This window comes from Neophocaena asiaeorientalis, unplaced genomic scaffold, assembly GCF_003031525.2.
Source record: "Neophocaena asiaeorientalis asiaeorientalis breed wild unplaced genomic scaffold, Neophocaena_asiaeorientalis_V1.1 scaffold728, whole genome shotgun sequence".
In the NCBI taxonomy this organism is placed as follows: Eukaryota; Metazoa; Chordata; class Mammalia; order Artiodactyla; family Phocoenidae; genus Neophocaena; species Neophocaena asiaeorientalis.
The window spans coordinates 252,773-271,932 of NW_020174278.1; the positions used below are offsets into that span (position 1 = coordinate 252,773).

The following is a 19,160-nucleotide window of genomic DNA, read 5'->3' on the forward strand; positions in this document are numbered from 1 at the left end:
GACAAAATTGTGAAGTGGACTTGCTTTGTCTCACCTTCTGATCTCAGAGTAAACTTGTCTGAGGTTGGTATTCTGTGAGATGGTTTATGTCTAACAGATTAGCATGGTCTACCTCTGAATGCCAGGCCAGGTTCCGAAAGTCCAGTCCTGGTCTGCTTTTAAATTTCTCAGCACTTAGAAAATGCAAGGCACTTAGTAAACTCTCAATGTCACATACCAGTCACCAGTCTGAAGTTAGGGCTTCACATGCATCCTCTTTTAATCTTAACAATAATCTTGAGTTAGGTATGAATTATATTCACATTTTAGAAGTGAGGAAGAAATGTGATCTGTGCTTATGCAGGATGTCAACAGGTACATTACATTAAGATGAAGAATGATAAACCAGAGATCTGCCCTTAATTCTGAAGTGAGTATTATTAATCCCTTAGAGAGAAAAAGCAAAAGCAGGAGGGTCAGAGCCCCGCTGTCTCGGCGATAAGATAAAAGTCGATGTGTCCTTGGAAACATCAAAGCTGCCCGGAATCTGCAACTTTTATTAGATTTCAGCCACTTCCCCTTAGGAATATGGAGGCTGTCTTAAATATATTATTATTCTGATGATGTGTGGTTCAGCTTGGACTTAAACATGCACTTCAGGAATAGACATAAATTACTGAAAAGGCATTAGCACTCCGGCAGTGTATACATGCCTTTTGTTTCTGCAGTCTTCAAACTTTTCTGGCACAGTAATTCGTCCACCAACACAAGGACATATAAACCGCCATTACCAGCCCTATAAAAAACAATCGGGACAACACAGGGAAAGACAGCAAGAAAAAGCGTGAGAGAGGCCAAGTGAGGCAGCGCCCTGGGGTTCAGACCCGGGTGGAAAGACGCAAGGCGCCTCGGCTTCCAGGGCCCGCCCGCTCCCAGCCCAGCCCCCATAGCTCTAGGATTTCTGGCCCGCCCCCCGCGCCGCCCGCATTTCCGGCCAGATGTTGGGAGGCTCTATATGGCGTTGCTAAGCCGTGTCCTCTTTGCTTGGGGCCGCGGTCCTCGGCGGGTAAGGCGGTGCTGGAAGGGCCGAGGGCCCTGCGCTCTCCCCGCAAACGCCCTGTCCGGGGGACTAGCGGAGCGAAGCGCAGCGCAGAGCGTGCACTCGCGTTACCGGGGCGCTAGGAGCGAGGACAGGGTATCTCGCGGAGAGAGTACAGAGGACTGGGGTTTCTGGGGAATCTCGCGAGGAGCGGGAACCCGGGGACTGGGATGAAGTGGGAAGGTCGCCTTGGGTTGCTGTCGGAGGAAGTCCTGGTGTATGTTTGTGTTTGGGGTGGGGATGGGGGTGGGGAGGGCACGCCGTGGTTCTCACTGGTTCCCATTCCTAGTAGTTTCAAAGTTGTGTGTAAGTAGAAAGAGAGGACACTGTACACACCGGCCTTTAGAGGAGTGGGAGAGGGACGGGGTGGGGAGTGGGGCCCAGCGGGAGCATTGGCCTTATCTGTAGTTTTTTTATTTTTTAATGAAGGAAGTCTTTCAATTGTTAGTCCAGTTAAACATTAATACAAACATATTCACATAAAAAACTTCCCTTCCTAGAGATAATGCTGGGCGAGCTGCATCTCAGGCTGGCTTCCACCACTTTCACCCTCATAATTTTGTTTTGTTTTGTCAGCATCTCTCCACTAGACCAATAATCAAAATAAAGTGTGCAAGAGAAGACAGCTGGAGGGGGGAAGAAAGAGATAGGAAAATAAAAAAGTCATATCCAAGACAGCCCCTTCCCCCAACTAAATTAAAAGAAAAAAAATCTTAGTGAGCTAAACTAAAGGAAACCAGAGTTCACAATTTCCTTAGCCAGGTAGAAAAATTAATCTGCCAACTGTGAAAAAACTTTTTTTTCAGTTAGAATGGGCAGCCATGGTTTTCTTTTTTGAAAAACATGGACAAATTCCAAATGTGAACACAAGGAAATGGTATAGGAGTCTCTGAAGTAAGAAAGAACTGCCTTTTAAAAAGTGAAATTTGTTCAAGGCTAGGGTTTTGTTGATACTGTTTTCTCTTATAAAGATTTAGGTTATAGGTTATTGTAAAAGAAAGCTACATTTTCAGATCCCTTCTTAAAGAACTCTCTCATTTGAATCCTACAAAGTCTCTGTGAAGAAGAAAAGTCTTCAGATAATTTTTTTTTAAAAACACAAATCATTAGGCTTGTAGTAATAAGGTCACACAGACTGTATCCCAGCTCTTCTGACACCATTATACAATACAGCATGAGAGGGAGAAAATGAACGCATTTAAAAATTAACTGTAATCTGACAGTTGTGAAATTCCTTTGCTTAAGAAAAATGGAAGTTTTGAGGATGGGGGTTTGAAGGCAAGAGAGGCCCTTATAGGTGGTGTTTCTCTCCTTCCTGGCACATGCAGGCTTGGGTGTGAATTATTGGGAAAGGAAAAGTCTTCACATCTGTTAAGCGGGAGATTGTTCCAGGCAGCATAATGTTTCTGTGAGCAAATACAGGTTTTTTCAGTTGAAGCCCCTGATTTGAATATTTTAGTTACCAAGAAACTGAGAAATGTTTCATTTGTCATACATCCTATTTATGAAGTGCTGTATTGTGCTGTTAGCTAGTAGGGTTCCGTTCAGTGCAGCGTTTAATGAGAACTGGCTCTGTGCCTGCCCTGGGGATGCAAAGGTTAAAAAAAAAGTATGAAACTTGCTCTCAGTTTTTTTTTTAAATAAATTTATTTATTTATTTATTTATTTATTTATTTATTTATTTATGACTGCGTTGGGTCTTTGTTGCGGTGTGAGGGCTTCTCATTGCACTGGCTTCTCTTTTTGCGGAGCACAGGCTCTAGGCACACGGGCTTCGGTAATTGTGGCACACGGGCTCAGTACTTGTGGCTCGTGGGCTCTGGAGTGCAGGCTCAGTAGTTGTGGCACACGGGCTTAGTTGCTCCATGGCACGTGGGATCTTCCCGGATCAGGGCTCAAACCCGTGTTCCCTGCCTTGGCAGGCGATTCTTAACCACTGTGCCACCAGGGAAGTCCCGCTTTCAGTTTTAATGAGGAAAACATTCACTCATTCAGTAGTTTATCAAGAAATGCTAGTTAAGTGCCTACAAAGTGTTGGGCGTTCTTTGGCGATCCTTACTTGAAAAGTATCTCTACTGTCCTTGAGCTAATAGCCTCGTGTATTTTTCAAGTTATGGATAATAACTCATGAATGGACCTTGAAATAATTTAGTGGAACAAAATGAGTTTAAGAAAAATAAAGTGGAATGGAGTAGAAAATAAAGTAGAATAGAGTAGAAAACCTAATGTAGTAAGGTTAAGTTTACTTTGTGAAACTTTGTTTTTTAAATTTACTGTTCTTCCTTTCATAAATTCATTCTTTGTATCTGTGGTGCACATTGCTTTTTCTTTTTCCTTTTTTAAATCAAGAGTAATAACTACTGTTTTTATAAAAATGATACCTGGCCAATATGAATTCAAGTAATATAGTTAAATTAAAACAAGCAAAGTAACACATGTTACCAAACTGGCCACCCAGAAATAACTGGGGTTAACATTTGGCTAACATCATTCCAGGCATCTTGTTTGTACTGGTAAAAGGATGGGTAGATAGGCATAATTTTGCTTGGACGTATCACATTTATTTTTCCCATTGAACTTCATCAACATTGCTTCATTGTTTTCTGATGCTGATTATTGTCAAGAAGAAGTGTAAGGCCAGCTGTTTTTTTTTTCCTCTTGTTTGTGTTTTGAGTTTTCTTTCTTTCCTCCCTCCCTCCCTCTCTCCCCCTTTCTTTCCTTTTCTTTCTTTTTTTTCTCTCTTTCATTTTTCTATCCAGAAAGCCTAAGAAATCTTTCTTTACCCATCTCAGAATTTCAGAATATAAGCTTCCTGGAGGCAAGGGTTTTCATGTGATTTGTTCACCTGGGCTGTATGCCCAGGTCTAGAGTAGTTCATAGCACAGAGTAAATATGGAATATCTGTCACACGACTGAATGCATGTACTGTGTTGTGTATAAGGCATATTTCTTACTAGATCCTCATTCAGAATATGTCTGAAAAATGATATTCTAGTGGGTCATCACCAGACATCAACAGACGGTGAAAATGCAGATGTTTATTAGAATGCATATATGAACAAAGCAGTGTGTGCCTAGAGGAGGCAGGGAAGGCTTCATGGAGGAGGTGGGCTCCTAGAGCTCACTTTTGAAGGAGTTGCAGTGTACAGGATCCCAAAGGTAATCTAGATGTAAGGAATAGCATGTATCAAGAAGTGAAGGAGCATGACCTATTTTAAAAAATTCAAGTGTTTTGGCATTGTGGACTTTGCAAAGTATTGGAGTCAGAGAGAAGTTCATGGAGATGAGATGGGACAGGTTGCTGGGGGACCAGGGCATGGTGGGCTTCACTTATTTATGTGGCAAATTGAGCATTTACTATATGTTAGGCACTGTACTAGGGATATGAGCATGAGAAAAAGAGCTGATTCCTGCTCTCAGGAAGCTTAAGAATCTAGTAACATTATAGTTTATTATGGTATGTGTTATTTTTTTGCGGTATGCGGGCCTCTCACTGTTGTGGCCTCTCCCGTTGTGGAGCACAGGCTCCGGATGCGCAGGCTCAGCGGCCATGGCTCACGGGCCCAGTCGCTCCGCGGCATGTGGGATCTTCCTGGACCGGGGCACGAACCCGTGTGCCCCGCATTGGCAGGCGGATTCTCAACCACTGCGCCACCAGGGAAGCCCATGATGAGTGTTCTTGATCTTAGAGGGGGTACAAATAAATAGCATCCCTCTTCTCCCATCTGAAAAACCAGAGTAAAGATGGAGGCCAAAGTACCACTTGTTACAGTTTGATATTAGAGCCAATGCTAACTGGATTTCCTGAATTAGGCAGACTTATTATCTGAGGAGGAACATTTGCTTTCTGAGGGCAGCTAGCTCCCAAGAGGGAGAAGGTTTAAGAAGGACTACTCATGCCCAGTTATTCTCTCAAAATTTGCTGGTCAGATAAACCATTTCCAGGGGGACAGGGTGACTAAGGGGGCAAAAAGAAGCCTGGAGTTTAACTCAGCTCCCCTCCTGGAGGGAAATGAAACATCAGGATTAGGGAAGAAACATTTCCCATCCACAGTGGGAGAAGTGTACAGTTTTAAGGAGTATAGGGGCTTCCCTGGTGGCGCAGTGGTTAAGAATCCACCTGCCAATGCAGGGAACACACGTTCGAGCCCTGGTCTGGGAAAATTGTGCATGCCACGGAGCAACTAAGCCCAGCAGCTAAGCCCATGCGCCACAACTACTGAGCCTGTGCTCTAGAGCCCATGGGCCACAAGAAGCCCACGCACCTAGAGCCCGTGCTCTGCATCAAGAGAAGCCACCGCAACGAGAAGCCCATGCACTGCACCAAAGAGTAGACCCTGCTTGCCGCAACTAGGGAAAGCCCGTGTGCAGCAATGAAGACCCAATGCAGCCAAAAATAAAATAAATAAAATAAATAAATTTAAAAAATCACTTTAAGGAGTATAATTTTTGGGTTTTACATATAAGCTGGGACCTGAAGGATTAGTAGAAGTTAGTCAGGGGGAGGAGTAAGAGTAAGAAAGTTCTAGGCAGGAGAGTGGCCTATGTGAAGGCCCAGACTAGATTATAGGTAGCAAGTAAGGAGGCAGGTGGTGAAAGACAGGCTAGGGAGCAGCCTGTGAGCCACATTAAGGAGTGAGAGCTTTGTCCTGAAGGCCTGGGAATAGGGGTGAGAATGGAGGCAACCTGGGTAATCTTCTCTCCAGATAAGAGGCCATGGTGGCTTCAGCTAAGGAATGGCAGTACATGAGAGACTTGAAGTCTGGTGATATTTAAGAGATATATTGAGGGGTCTTGGTGATTGGTGGTAGGGGGTGAGGAAGGAAGATTGGGCCATGCTGAGGAAGTGAATGGCACCATCAGAATTGTGAGCCGGAAAGTATTATCATCAGGTGAGACTTGAGATGGGGATACTAGAGTGCAAGTATAAGTGGTAAGGGTCAGAACTAAGGGCAGTTGTTGGAGCTATTTAGGACTAAAATGAACCGAACTTAGTGGTTTGAGTATGTGGTGTGAGATGAAGCCCAGATTTCTATTTTTGACCCCTGAGCTAAGGGAAATGTTACTCTCTGAGAGAGAGCATTTATGAGAAGGAGCCAGAGGGAAGAGAGGGGTAAATGATATATCTTGAACATGTTAAAGGGCCTCTAGGACTTCCAAGCTGGTATACAGATAATTTGATTAAGTTATAGAGATGGTGGTGAGAATGATAATTCTGTTGGGAGTGTTAGGGAAGCCTCAGCCTTGAATGATGAATGTTGAGTGATGGTGGGGATCAATTTTTATAAAGGTAGAGAGGTGGAAACAATTTGTGTTTGGGGAACCCTGCATATTTTGTTTTTTTGAGTATAAATTTCAAGGTGGAAAAGCAGAGGGAGATGAGGCTGGAGAGATGGACAAGAGCCAGGTCGTAATGACTTGCTGTGCTGGGTGAAGCTAAGGAATCTGGACTTTATACAGGGAGTCACTGAAGGATCTTAAGGGTAGAAGTACCATGAGCAGGTTTGCAGTACTCTGGAGCGCAGCATTGCAGATATGTTGGAGTAAAGGGAGACTGGAGGACAGAGACCACATAATGGATGATGTAGCATAGGCCCTTAGTATTTGTGAATGATGGAAGATAGGGACCTTTGAACTCAGGCAGTGGACGGAGAGTAAAGATACTGACTGGGGAGGTAAAATACATGGGACTTGGAGAGGGATGGAATATATTAGGTGAAGAGAAAGAGGATGTGAAGGAGTCACTAGAGGGAATCTCATGGATGAATGGTAGCCTCAGAGCTCAAATATTAATGTGAAGAAATTTCAAAACAAACTCCCTTCCAAAACTATAAAGCTAACTTTGTAATGTTAAAAAAAATCTAGATCTCAGATTATTCCCCACAGGTCATTATAAAGCACATCAAAAAAAGGAGGGGAATTCTAAAGTTAGCCAGGGTTTCCTAGAGCTCATATTAGAAGGCATTTCATTGGTGTTTGGCAACCCTTACTTTTTAAAGAAAATTCCAGGTAGAAAATAATCAATCTTAGCTGTCCTATATTCTCTTCCTAAGATGATAACTTACTTTAAGATTAGAAATGCCTGCGTAAGTATAAGTAAGTTAAGAGTAAGGGGACAGCTATACTTTGATCCCTTCCAGCATAGGGAAACTCCCACATTGCATTGCATCTAAAACAGTGATAGAACTGTAGGCTTTCACAGTTTGTGAAATGATGTTGCTGTTTAGCTTTAACCCTGATTTATTTTATTCTCTGTGCTTCAAAATTGTATTTCCAACTGCAGATTAGATATCTCCACCGGAATTGTCCATAGGCATCCCAGGTGGAGCGTTTCTAATACAGAACTGGTTATCTTCAGTTCTCCACCGTGAATCTTTTCGTGTCAGCCCAGTCATTTCAGTAACAGCATCACTCCACATGCAGCTATTTAAACTAGAAAACTGTCATCTTCAGCTCTTCCCTTCTTGCTCACCATTTCCAGTTGGTTGGCTTCTGAGTTCAGGCAAATCAACATGTTAAATATGTGTGGTAAATGTTGTCTTGATTTCTGCTGTCCTCATCATTTCTCACTTAGACTAATGCCTTTTGTCTGACTCATATCTATTTCCTTCTAGCTCACAGTTAAATCTTATTCTTTGCAAAACACAAAGACAATGCAAAAAGTAGCAGAGGTATTGAGGTGAAGGTGAGAGAAGTGGAAAAGGCTCTATCTGCCAAATGGCCTTGATCAAAGGGAGAGACCTCTTTGTCTGCTTTTAGTGAAATAGGTCAGTGTGTTGCTGAGGTTGGACTTTGAGGCAAGAAGAAATAATTGGATCAGGCAATATTAGGTACAATAGTAATTCACTGTATCCTCATTTTCTGGGACCTGCCCATCTGCAAGTAATTTTATTTGCTAACTTCTTACCCCTTCTATGATGGCATCCAGTCTAAATCATCATCTCTTGCCTGGCCTGGCATAAAAACATTATACTTACTCTCCCTGCTTCCAGTCTTGCCTCCTACATTCCATTCTCAACTTAGTAGCCAGAACAATTCTCTAAAAACTTAAGGCAGCTCATGTCAATTCACTGCTCAAAACTTTGGAGAGTTTCCCACTTGACTTGAGTATATTTGTAAGTGGTTGACTCAGCCTGTGTGACCCAGTCCCCTTTACCTCATTGACTTCACCTCCTGTCCCTCTTTCTCTTCCCTCCTACTTCAGCCACACTCGCCCTCTGATTCTTTCTAATGTGCTAGGCATGCTTCCTTCTCAGGGCCTTTGCTTTTAGTTTTCCCTCTGCCTGAAAGGACCGTGCAACTCATCCCCTCACTCCCTTTAGGTCTTTGCTCAGATGTCACCTTGGTGAGACCTTTGCTGACCACTCTATTTAAAATAGCAACACCCTACCCATATTCTATGCCTTATCTTTCCCCACAGCAACATATTAGCTTTTAATATACTCTATATTTCACTTAATTTATCTTCCCTCCCCGCAAAGATAATCTCTTTTAGGGTAGAATACTGTATCTGTTTTGCTCACTGCTGTATTGCCATTGCCTAGAACAGTGCTGGAGCATAGCAAATGCTCAGTAAAAACATGCTAAGGATAAATAAAATGAGTTAACACAATAATCATAATATCATGTTTATCTCTAATACTTTTTCATACAAGCAAATTCCCAAATCAGAACAAACCCTTTACAAGGGTTTGTTATGCTATGTTGTAACCTGTTACATTGTAGACATTTATTAGGAATTTTTATTTCAAATATGATTATTTTTACCTTTATAACCTTTCCTCTATGAGGTTGAGAAAATGTTTTAAAATAATAAGAAAAGAAAGTTTATATGCAAATATCTTGCTTAATTTATCTTTCATAAAGTACCAGATAAAATTCCCTATACAAATCAATACTAAATAAATAAAAATTCATCTTAGTGCTTTTGGGAAATTAGAACACATTTTTTCATTATTACTAGGTAATGATAAACTCACCAGCCTACTTGTGCAAATTTCCTGATTCATCATCTTAATGTAATAGTTCTGGAGTTGGTGGCAGCCTTAAGTAAAACTGCCATTTATGCAGAGAAAGATTATTGTAAGTTGCTTGGATTATCATGCTTTGGCAAAAGGGTACCAGAAAATGCTTTGTCAACATGAAGGTAAATGAAATATAATGACTGGCATGGAGGATTACCAGATTTGCAAATTTATCTTTCACAATTATTTTATACATGTTTTCAAATTTTATCTTTCACTAACTTTTTTCCCTGGTTAAAAAATCAAATTTATTGAATAGATTTTGAAATTACTAAGAACCAATCAAACTAACAAAAAGAACAAATCTTCCATTATCCCATCACCTAGACATACACAGTAACTGAAAGGTAATGAATGGACTCTGAAGTCAGACACATCTTCGATTTGAGTCTTTACTACTTATTATTATTTGTCTTTAAAAGTTAGTTACTTGACCTTTCTGTGCTTCAGTTTTCTCATCTATAAAATGGGAGTAACAATAGAATTTACCTTATAGGGCTGTTGAAAGTCCTTCATAGACCTGGCACATGGTAAATATTGAATCTACTACTAACTGTTGTTATTTTCTTCTAGTCTTTTTTCTAAGTATATATTTTTATTTATAGTTAAGAGCATCCTGTATATTTCTTTTTTTACTTAACATCATATTATAAGCATTTTCTTGTTCAATTTCTAGTTGATGAATAGCCTTATCCTAAATCAGTGACAACATTTCTATTTCCTTAGGGTAAATTTTAGATATCTCAGAACAACTAATGGCAGCCCATTTAACTTATAAGAATGCTCTAGCAGGAAATTATCGATTCTGGAGTTTTAATCTTATAACCATAACCTGATGGGGAATATCAGATACCCGACTGGTGTGATCATTAAACTCAGTAGGAGCTCAGTGAGTAGAGGGAGGCAGTATACAAGGTCATTATAATCTTGGTTTTGCAAGTTGGGCAACATACTTAACTTTTCTGGGCCCCTCTGAACAATGGGGTAAAAATAATACCTATCTCATGGAGTGGTGAAGATTAGTTTCTAATCCTGATAAATGGTAAACACTTAATGAATATTAGCTCTTTATTGTTTGTTATTATGGTTAACACTTAAAAGTTTGTTTTCATAATGAAAAGTGAGAGAATAGCAGTGATTTTGACAAGTAATATGAGAGTAAGCTGTAAAATATAAGATAGGGCAGTATAAATAGTTTTCAGTTGAAAATGGTTTGATTTTATCCCCCCATTTTAAATATAACAAATATTTTTATCTGTTCTAAATTTATTATCCAGAAGACAACATGGGAAGAGGCATTTGGTTTAACAAATCTTATAAAGGACTTTTTATAATTTTCTTCAGTGATTCAAAGATGGAATGTGATTTTTATCCAAATTATTCTTGTTAAAAGACAAAAATGCTTTATGTAAGTTTTTTTGAAGTTAAATTTAAGCTAAACACATAAACTAATAATGCTAGCATTTATAGAGTGCTTTCTGTGTGCTACATAATTTTCTAGGTTTATTATTCATATTAACTCATGAAATCCTTATAATGTCCTATGAGGAAGGTTCTGTTATTATCTCCAATTATAGAAGAAACTGAGGCAAAAAGAGGTTAAATAACTTGCTGAAGTTTACTAGGGAGAAAATTCTGCCCTCTGTAGTCTAGCTCCAAAGCCCATGCTTTTAACCACTCTATGTTACTTAACATTCCAACAGAAAAAGAATAAAAATTGATTAAATACAGTACCAATATGTTTACAGTGAGTTTGTGTTAATCCAAGAATTTGATTAATATTAAAGAGTATGTTTAAAAAAATTCATATCTTTTGTGGGACTATAAGTATGCAAATTTCAATTCATTTTTTTTCTTTTAGTTTTTTAGGTATGGAACAAAAATATTATATCAAAACAATGAAGGTTTTCAGTCTAAATTCTTTCCACCCTTTCAAAAAGTGATGCTACCACCAAATAGTTTTCAAGGAAAAGTAGCATTCATTACTGGGGGAGGTACTGGCCTTGGTAAAGGAATGACAACTCATCTGTCCAGCCTAGGTGCACAGTGTGTGATAGCCAGCCGGTAAGTCAGTCTCAGCAAGTTGCCTGGCAAGAGTCTATTGATGAATAATTCTGTGCCACAATATTGAAAACACTATTTGCCAGAGTTGTTTGATTTGCGTCGTAATCGTCTATGAAATATCCTTTAGATTATTTAACTAAATCTCCTTGGAAAAAGTCAGTTATAATTTGTGATGATAGGGCTTCCCTTGTGGCACAGTAGTTAAGAATCCGCCTGCCAATGCAGGGGACACGGGTTCGAGCCCTGGTCTGGGAAGATCCCACATGCTGCAGAGCAACTAAGCCCGAGCGCCACACTACTGAGCCTGTGCGCTAGAGCCCACGAGCCACAGCTACTGAAGTCTGCGTGTCACAACTACTGAAGCCCGTGCACCTAGAGCCCATGCTCTGCAACAAGAGAAGCCACAGCAATGAGAAGCCCGTGCACCGCAACGAAAAGTAGCCCCTGCTCGCTGCAACTAGAGAAAGTCCGCACACAGAAATGAAGAACCAATGCAGCCAAAAATAAATAGATTAATTAAAAATATAATTTGTGATAGAAATAATGATTGATTATGGAACTGATGATATATATATTTCACAAATTCAGTGATAGAATTTTTTCTGTATATGAAGTTAAAAAGTACTATATTGAGGCTGCTTTGTTTTCAGTGAGATTGATTATAATTACTGATTCAGTGGATAGTTAACCTTGTACCAGGATAATGAATATAATGCTTCCATTTTCTATAAGATGGGCAGATATTTCAAAACAGCTGTTGTGATGAATGTAGGGAGGGTGAGACCATGTGGAAAGAATTTCTTATTTAGGCATGTCCCAGTACCTTATAACGATGTAAATATAGAGGTTTAGCGACTGGTCAAAAAAATCTACCCCTTCTTCCAATTTTGAATAGTGTACAATTCTTAGGTAGGCTAAGTAGTAACCTGAATGACAAGTCACTATGTAATTTACAGGGGGCAAAAGGAATTTCTTTCAGATGTTGTTTTTAATGCAAATTGGCCAGAATATTTTTTTTCATGTTGTAATGTGTTTGAGTGTTAAACTATTATTTTTTTTATAACACTACATAATTTACATTGTTTATTTTTTTGTGTTTCTCTCAAGAGCATAAGATTTTGACTATATATAGTTGTCCAGACCCATCAATTTGATCTAAAATCTACTAATGTCGATTTTATACATAACATAGATTTTTTTATAGTTTAACATAAGCTTACATCATTCCAGGAATGTATTTTCCTTCTCAAGCAGGCTTGGGCAAGGAAATACATAGAAATGAATATAATTAAGGAAATAATTTAAAATCTATGAGTAGATATAAAATAACTGGCTTAGAAGTAATTTAATAAATTAGTGTCACATATATGAAAATTGCTTAAATTTAACTTCTAGAAAATAAATGCATTCAAACTACCTTGTTTGTAGATATAGCTTTTCTATTGTCTCAAAAATTCATGTCATTAAGCTGTAGATTCTCTTTTTTAATTTATGAAATTAAAAAGAAAAATGTAACATGAAGTTATTTCAGAACTCATGCAAAGTACCATGTGTTTTTTTCTAGAAAAATTGATGTTCTGAAAGCAACTGCAGAACAGATTTCTTCTCAAACTGGAAATAAGGTACATTAAAAACAGTTACTTAAATCAGATTTAGGAATTATAGCATGCTTAAGTAATTTACTCATACTCATGGATTAGGAAGTCTGAAAAAATGTAGGGTTCTTTTTTTCTCTTTGTTATTTTGCAGGTTCATGCAATTCAGTGTGATGTGAGGGATCCTGGTATGGTGCAAAGCACTGTGTCAGAGCTGATCAAAGTCGTAGGACATCCTGATGTAAGTGTAATGGTAATGAGGCGAAAGTATGAGGCCTTTGATGTTGATATCACCTACCAAGATGTATTAAGGAAATAAAATATTGATGTGAGCCAATGCTGTGTTAAGAAGCATCTATTTTCCATTGCTAGCAGAAAGCTAGCTCTGTTTAAACCAGGGAATAGATTAGGTGGACTGCTACACCATTTCCTTTCAGGAGTACTTAAAAAATACATTTACAATCATATAGAACAAACGATTTTACTTTATTTAATAAGATTATGAAATAAAGAGCTGTTATCCAAGAGCACAATATCTAGTTTAAATGATTCATGCTGTTTGCTTTTTTTAAATAACTTGATTATCTCTGTCAGTGGAGGAGAATAATACAAACAAAGAAACCTACAAAAAACCCTCCAGATTTCTTCTTGTAAGACCTGAGATATGCATGGGTATTTTACTTTTGTTTGGTGCACATATTGGGAAGAAACCATTTCTTCCAGTAGTCTCAAAGAGAGCACTTTTCTATGTTAAAGTTATTTTCAGACAAACCGATAATGTATTATATTATTGGTAGAATAATAATATTGGAATCTTTATTGATATTGAAGAAGCAGGTCATCAACCAAGAATTTCATTAGCTAAATTAAGCCAAAATGATACCAGAAATTAAAGGCATTTTAATTAAGATTTCTTGAAATAAAGTATAGTCACATGGTAGATATGCTTAATCTGTATTTATATTTTTAATAATAGACTGTACCCTAATTTTGAGATGGGGATTAGAACTCTAAAATTTGGTAAATAATAATAGGAAATTTTCACAGGCTCAAAAAAGGTAAAACTGAACCAAATCTCATGGTATTTTTTCATAGCAGACTGTGAACTTTAGCTTTATTATATTATTTGGATTTATAAGTTTCAAAAATAAAAGCCCTTTAGGGAAAATATTCTTCCTCATCTAAGTTTCTGTAACTTGCCTTAATCATTTATTAGGTTGTGATAAACAATGCAGCAGGGAATTTTATTTCTCCCACTGAAAGACTGTCTCCTAATGCTTGGAAGACCATAACTGACATAGTTCTAAATGGCACAGCCTTTGTGACACTAGAAATTGGAAAGCAACTAATCAAAGCACAGAGAGGTATGTATATTTATTCTTTACATGTTTATTGGATTCGTACTTGTGCAGGCTCTGTGCTAAGCCCTGGGATACGTAAAAACGTCAATGACAGTGTCCATTCTTGTACAACTCATAAGCTAGTGGGGAAGAAAGATACTTAAATAGTTACCATATGCACTTAAATATTTACCATATGCTGTGATCTAAGCTATATTAAATGCTATGTTTCAAGTGCATTGTAAATCCAGAGAAAGAAAGAAAGAACTCTCCCTAGGGATGATTATCATGTTGAGGAACAGAATGCAATTTTAGCTGAATTTTCAAAGATCTAGACATGGAGAAGGGGGAAGGAAAGGAAATGTAAATGTCCATGGGAAGAAGCTTGGTGTGGGAAAAGCAGAAGGGTTTAGGGACTGGTTACAGATGGGGAGGGAGATCAGTGGGAGATGATTATGGGAGGTGGGTTGGATGTAATTGGGAAAGTTCCCAATACCAAAATGGGGAATTTGATGTTAATTTTGAGGAAATGGGGAATTATTTCCTTATGGCTTTTTCTTGAAGGTGTCTCATAAAGAATGTGACTTGATTAGAAAGGTTACTGGGAACAATGTAGGGGCTCGAAAAGATTAGAGAGATCATTTAGGAGGGTCTTGTTTTCCTTTTGTTTGGATAGATGGCATGGAGGATAAATTAGGAGATATTTAGAAGATAAGATCAATAGGCCTTACTGATTAGGTGACAGAGTTTTTAGCTGGAGTGGATAGTTTAGATGATGATGACATCAATGAGAAAACTGGAAGGAGAGTAGATTTAGAATGTACTAGAACATTTTTGTTTAGTACTATAGGAACAGACTTCTTTAGAAAAGTTCATACAATATAAATAGTGAATATATTTGTAATGTATTTATGTGGGTATATTATGTGGGTATATACATATATGTCTAGAACCAGTGTACATTTATTCATTTATTTCTCCCACTGAAAGACTGTCTCCTAAATGGGAGGAAACATTTATAACATTTATATATAGTAAAATCCACAGTCACATGACAGGTGACTAAGACACTGTCCCTGAGCAGGTTGTGGTTGGGACTTGAAGGATGGGGGCATTTTCTCAGAGAGGTTGGAGAGTATTCTGAACCAGGACAAGGAGGAAGAATCCTTGTGTTCCTTGAAGGATGTCCTCTGGGGCTTGAGGGGAATGGCATGAGCTGACCAGTTTCCTTCTGTTGGTTCAAAGCCTTTGCCTCATTAGGTTCAGTTTCTTCTTTACAGCGTGGATAATTCTCAAATCAGCTTGAGAAAGGATGTAGGAACAGACAGAAGGATGCTAGAGAGGCACTAGCTTTTTTTCTACACATGTGCTAATAACTTCCATCTTTTCTCCATGCACTCATTGAAATTGAAACCCCGGGTCACTCATTCCCATTACAACAAAGTGGATATGATTGAAATTTGGAATTTACATATTAAAAAAAATTTTTTTTTTTAAAGGGGTGGATGATTGGGAAGGGAGACAGAGAAGTGTGGGCTGACTTCTCTCTCTTCTCTGTTCTAGGATCCTTCTATCTCTTCTCACTCTGCCTCTGTCTGATTTTCTCTCTCCATACCTCTTACTCATTTCTCTATTTGTTTCTCTCTGTATGTCTGTCTGTCTCTCTCTTTCTCTCTCTCTGTCAACTCTTCACTTTTGCTTCTGTTTCTTTCTTCGGTCTCTCTCATCACTTGGTGTTTCTGTGCCTTGTCTCTTTTATTTCATCCCCTGCCCATCTGTGTTACTCTTGATTTCTGTCTGACTCTCCCTTCTTTTCTCATTATTTCATTCATTTTAACGTAGACTTTGATCTATTTTTATTCATCACATTGGTTAAAATTCTATGGGCTTCATTAAAAATACATTAGCTAAGGCTTCTTAAAAGATGGAGCCAGTTTTCATTCTTCCAAAATTCCTGTCGGTTATAGATGCTGTAACCTGACAGGGTTTTAAGGACTTGTATTAGTGAGCTGTGGAGAGTACAATGCACAGGGTCTTTTCTGGTTTTGGAGTGATAGTCAAGGAACTCAGGTGCTAATGACCTCTGAGGTGTGTCAAAGTGGTAAATACGGAAGTCAGTTCAGGGAGCAGGCAATCTGTAATAATCTGTGATCAGAAGTATGTTAGGTGGTCTGGTATCTAGGAAGGTGGTCAAGGTAAGGTATCCGGGAAGTCAGACTAGAAAATATAAGGGCACCAGCAACTAGAAGCCAGATGCTCACTTGCTGGGGACAGGAATTGGTGATGAGGTGCACTCAGAGAGGGGCTAGCAGATGACTGAAGATCAGGAGAACTGTGGCCTTAGCAGGGGCAGAGAAGCTAAAATTAGAGGGACACTGTTAAAGTATGTTTCTAGGCAGCACTGATGCAAAACTAACAATTTTGAACAAATAAAAGATTTAGGAAACTCCTAAAGACCTTAGCCCAATGTGCTCTTATAGCCACAAAGGTCAGTAAATACATGGCTGATCCTTTCTGGGGAGGATTTGAAATTATCATGCTGAGGTTCATTCATCACTAAGATGTCATGTATAAATTTAAAATTTTTAGTAAATAGTGTGGAAAAGAGTACCTAATTTTATTAAAAAATTGAGAGAACTTGAAATGAAGAAAGACTAAAAGAATAATACAGAGTTTTATTTAAGAGACTAGTCATGAAGGACATGGATAGGATAAATATTGAATTTTTCCATCAAACCCTAGAGATCACTAGAAGCAAGAGATACCTCTTGAAACTCTTAAGAGGTTATTTTAACCGCTTAAAGTAGCATTATTATTTAAGTAGCATTAATAATACTTTATACCACAATAGTGCTTTGTAATTTACAAAGTATTTTCATATATCAGTATAGAATCAGTATGAAATGCAGGATTATTGTATGCTGAAATACAGATAGATTAAAGAAAGAGTAAATCAATGCATAATGTAGCTCTAATGTATGTATTATTTTTAGTTTGCTAAATGGGAGGAAACATTTATATATAGTAAAATCCACAGATTTTCTATATATAAATTGATACAGAATTTTGATTGTTTTGTAAATTTATACACTTAGGTAACCATTACCAAACCAAGACATAGAACATTTCTATTGCCTCCAAATGTTCCCTCTTGCCGATTTCTACTTAATCCTCACTATCTATGTTTTTAATCCATTTTTTATTGAGTTATTTCTCTTTATTATTTTAAAAATTCTAGATTTATTTTTTATTGAAGTAACATTGGTTTATAACATATATAAATGTTTCAAGTGTGCAGTATTTCTACTTCTACTTACACTGCAGTGTGTTTACCACTAAAAATTTAGTTTCCATCTATCACCATACAGTTGATCCCCTTTACCCATTCCTCCCTGCCCCTTCCCCTGGTAACCACTACTCTGTTCTCTGTATTTATGTGTTTGTTTTTGTTTGGTTTTTTCATTTATTTTGTTTGTGTGTGTGTGCATGTGTTTGTTTTTTATAGTCCACATATGAGTGATATCATATGTATTTGTCTTTTTCCATCTGACTTATTTCACTTAGCATGATACCCTCAAGGTCCATCTGTGTTGTCACAAATGGGAAAATTTAATCTTTTTATGGCTGAGTAGTATTTCTGTGTGTGTGTGTGTGTGTGTGTATCACATCTTTATCCATTCAACTGTTGATGGGCACTTAGCTATTTTAATATCTTGGCTATTGTAAATAATGCCATGATGAACACAGGGGTTCATATATCTTTTCAAATTAGTGTTTCTGTATTCTTTGGATAAATACCCAGAAGTGGGATAGCTGGAAAATATGGTAGTTCTATTCTTAATTTTTTCAGGACCCTCTATACTGTTTTCCATAGTGGCTACACCAGTGTATGTTCCCACTAACAGTTTACTAGGGTTCCCTTTATTCTGTATCCTCACCAACATCTGTTATTTATGGTCTTTTTGATGATAGCCATTCTGACAGGTGTGAGGTGCTATCTCATTGTGGTTTTGATTTACATTTCCCTGATGATTAGCAATGTTGAGCATCTTTTCACGTGCCTGTTGACCATCTATAAGTCTTCTTTGGAAAAATGTTTATTCAGCTCCTCTGCCCATTTTTTAAATGTTTTTTTTGTTGTTGTTGTTGAGTTGTATGAGCTCTTTACATATTTTGGATGTTAACCTCTTATCGGATATATCATTTGCACGTATCTTCTTCCATTCAATAGTTTGTATTTTCATTTTGTTGATGGTTTCCTTTGCTGTGCAGAAGTGTTTTAGTTTGATGTAGTCCCATTTGTTTATTTTTGCTTTAGTTTCCCTTGCCTGAGGAGACATATCTAGAAAGATTGCTAAGACTGATGTTAAAGAGCTTACTGCCTATTTTCTTCTAGGAATTTTGCGGTTTCAGGTCTTAGATTCAATCTTTAATCTATTTTGAGTTGATTTTTATGTATGGTGTGAGATAGTGGTCTAGTTTCATTTTCTGTCAGTGACTGTCCAGTTTTCCCAACACCAAGTACTGGAGAGATTATCCTCTCTCCATTGTATGTTCTTTGCTTCTTTGTCATATATTAATTGTCTGTATATACATAGTATTATTTCTGGGCTCTACTTTCTTTTCCTTTGATCTGTGTATCTCTTTTTCTTTCATTACCATGCTGTTTTGATTACTATAGCTTTGTAATTTACTTTGAAATCAGGGAGTGTGATACCTCCAGCTTTGTTCTCTTTTCTCAGGAGTGTGTTGGCTATATGCTGTATTTTGTGGTTCAATATAAATTTTAGAATTCTTTTGTTCTATTTTCATGAAAAAAGTCCCTGGGAATTTGATAAGGATTGCATTGAATCTATAGATTGCTTTAGGTAATAAGAACATTTTAACAAAGTTAATTCTTCCAACCCACGAGCCCAGAATATCTTTTCACTTATTTGTGTCTTCTTCAATTTCTTTCAACAATGTCTTATAGTTTTCAGTGTATGAGTCTTTTACCTCCTTGGTTAAATTTATTCCTAGGTATTTTATTCTTTTTTTTGTGATTGTAAATGGGATTGTT

At 37.9% G+C, this 19,160-nt stretch overlaps 1 protein-coding gene across 3 annotated transcripts in view; it reads left to right on the forward strand.

The window, feature by feature from the left end:
- Positions 1-976: 976 nt before the first annotated feature.
- DECR1 (2,4-dienoyl-CoA reductase 1) overlaps positions 977-19,160 on the forward strand; it is a 56,259-nt gene continuing 38,075 nt past the window's right edge. For 2 of the 3 annotated variants that reach the window (XM_024755876.1, XM_024755877.1), the window contains exons 1-5: positions 977-1,045; positions 10,964-11,166; positions 12,731-12,788; positions 12,916-13,002; positions 13,978-14,125. In XM_024755876.1, the coding sequence (XP_024611644.1) occupies positions 995-1,045; positions 10,964-11,166; positions 12,731-12,788; positions 12,916-13,002; positions 13,978-14,125 (547 nt within the window). In that variant the 5' untranslated portion in view covers positions 977-994. Of the gene's footprint in view, positions 1,046-10,432; positions 10,511-10,963; positions 11,167-12,730; positions 12,789-12,915; positions 13,003-13,977; positions 14,126-19,160 lie in introns of those variants that run through there. The other variant, XM_024755878.1, reaches the window with a different exon arrangement.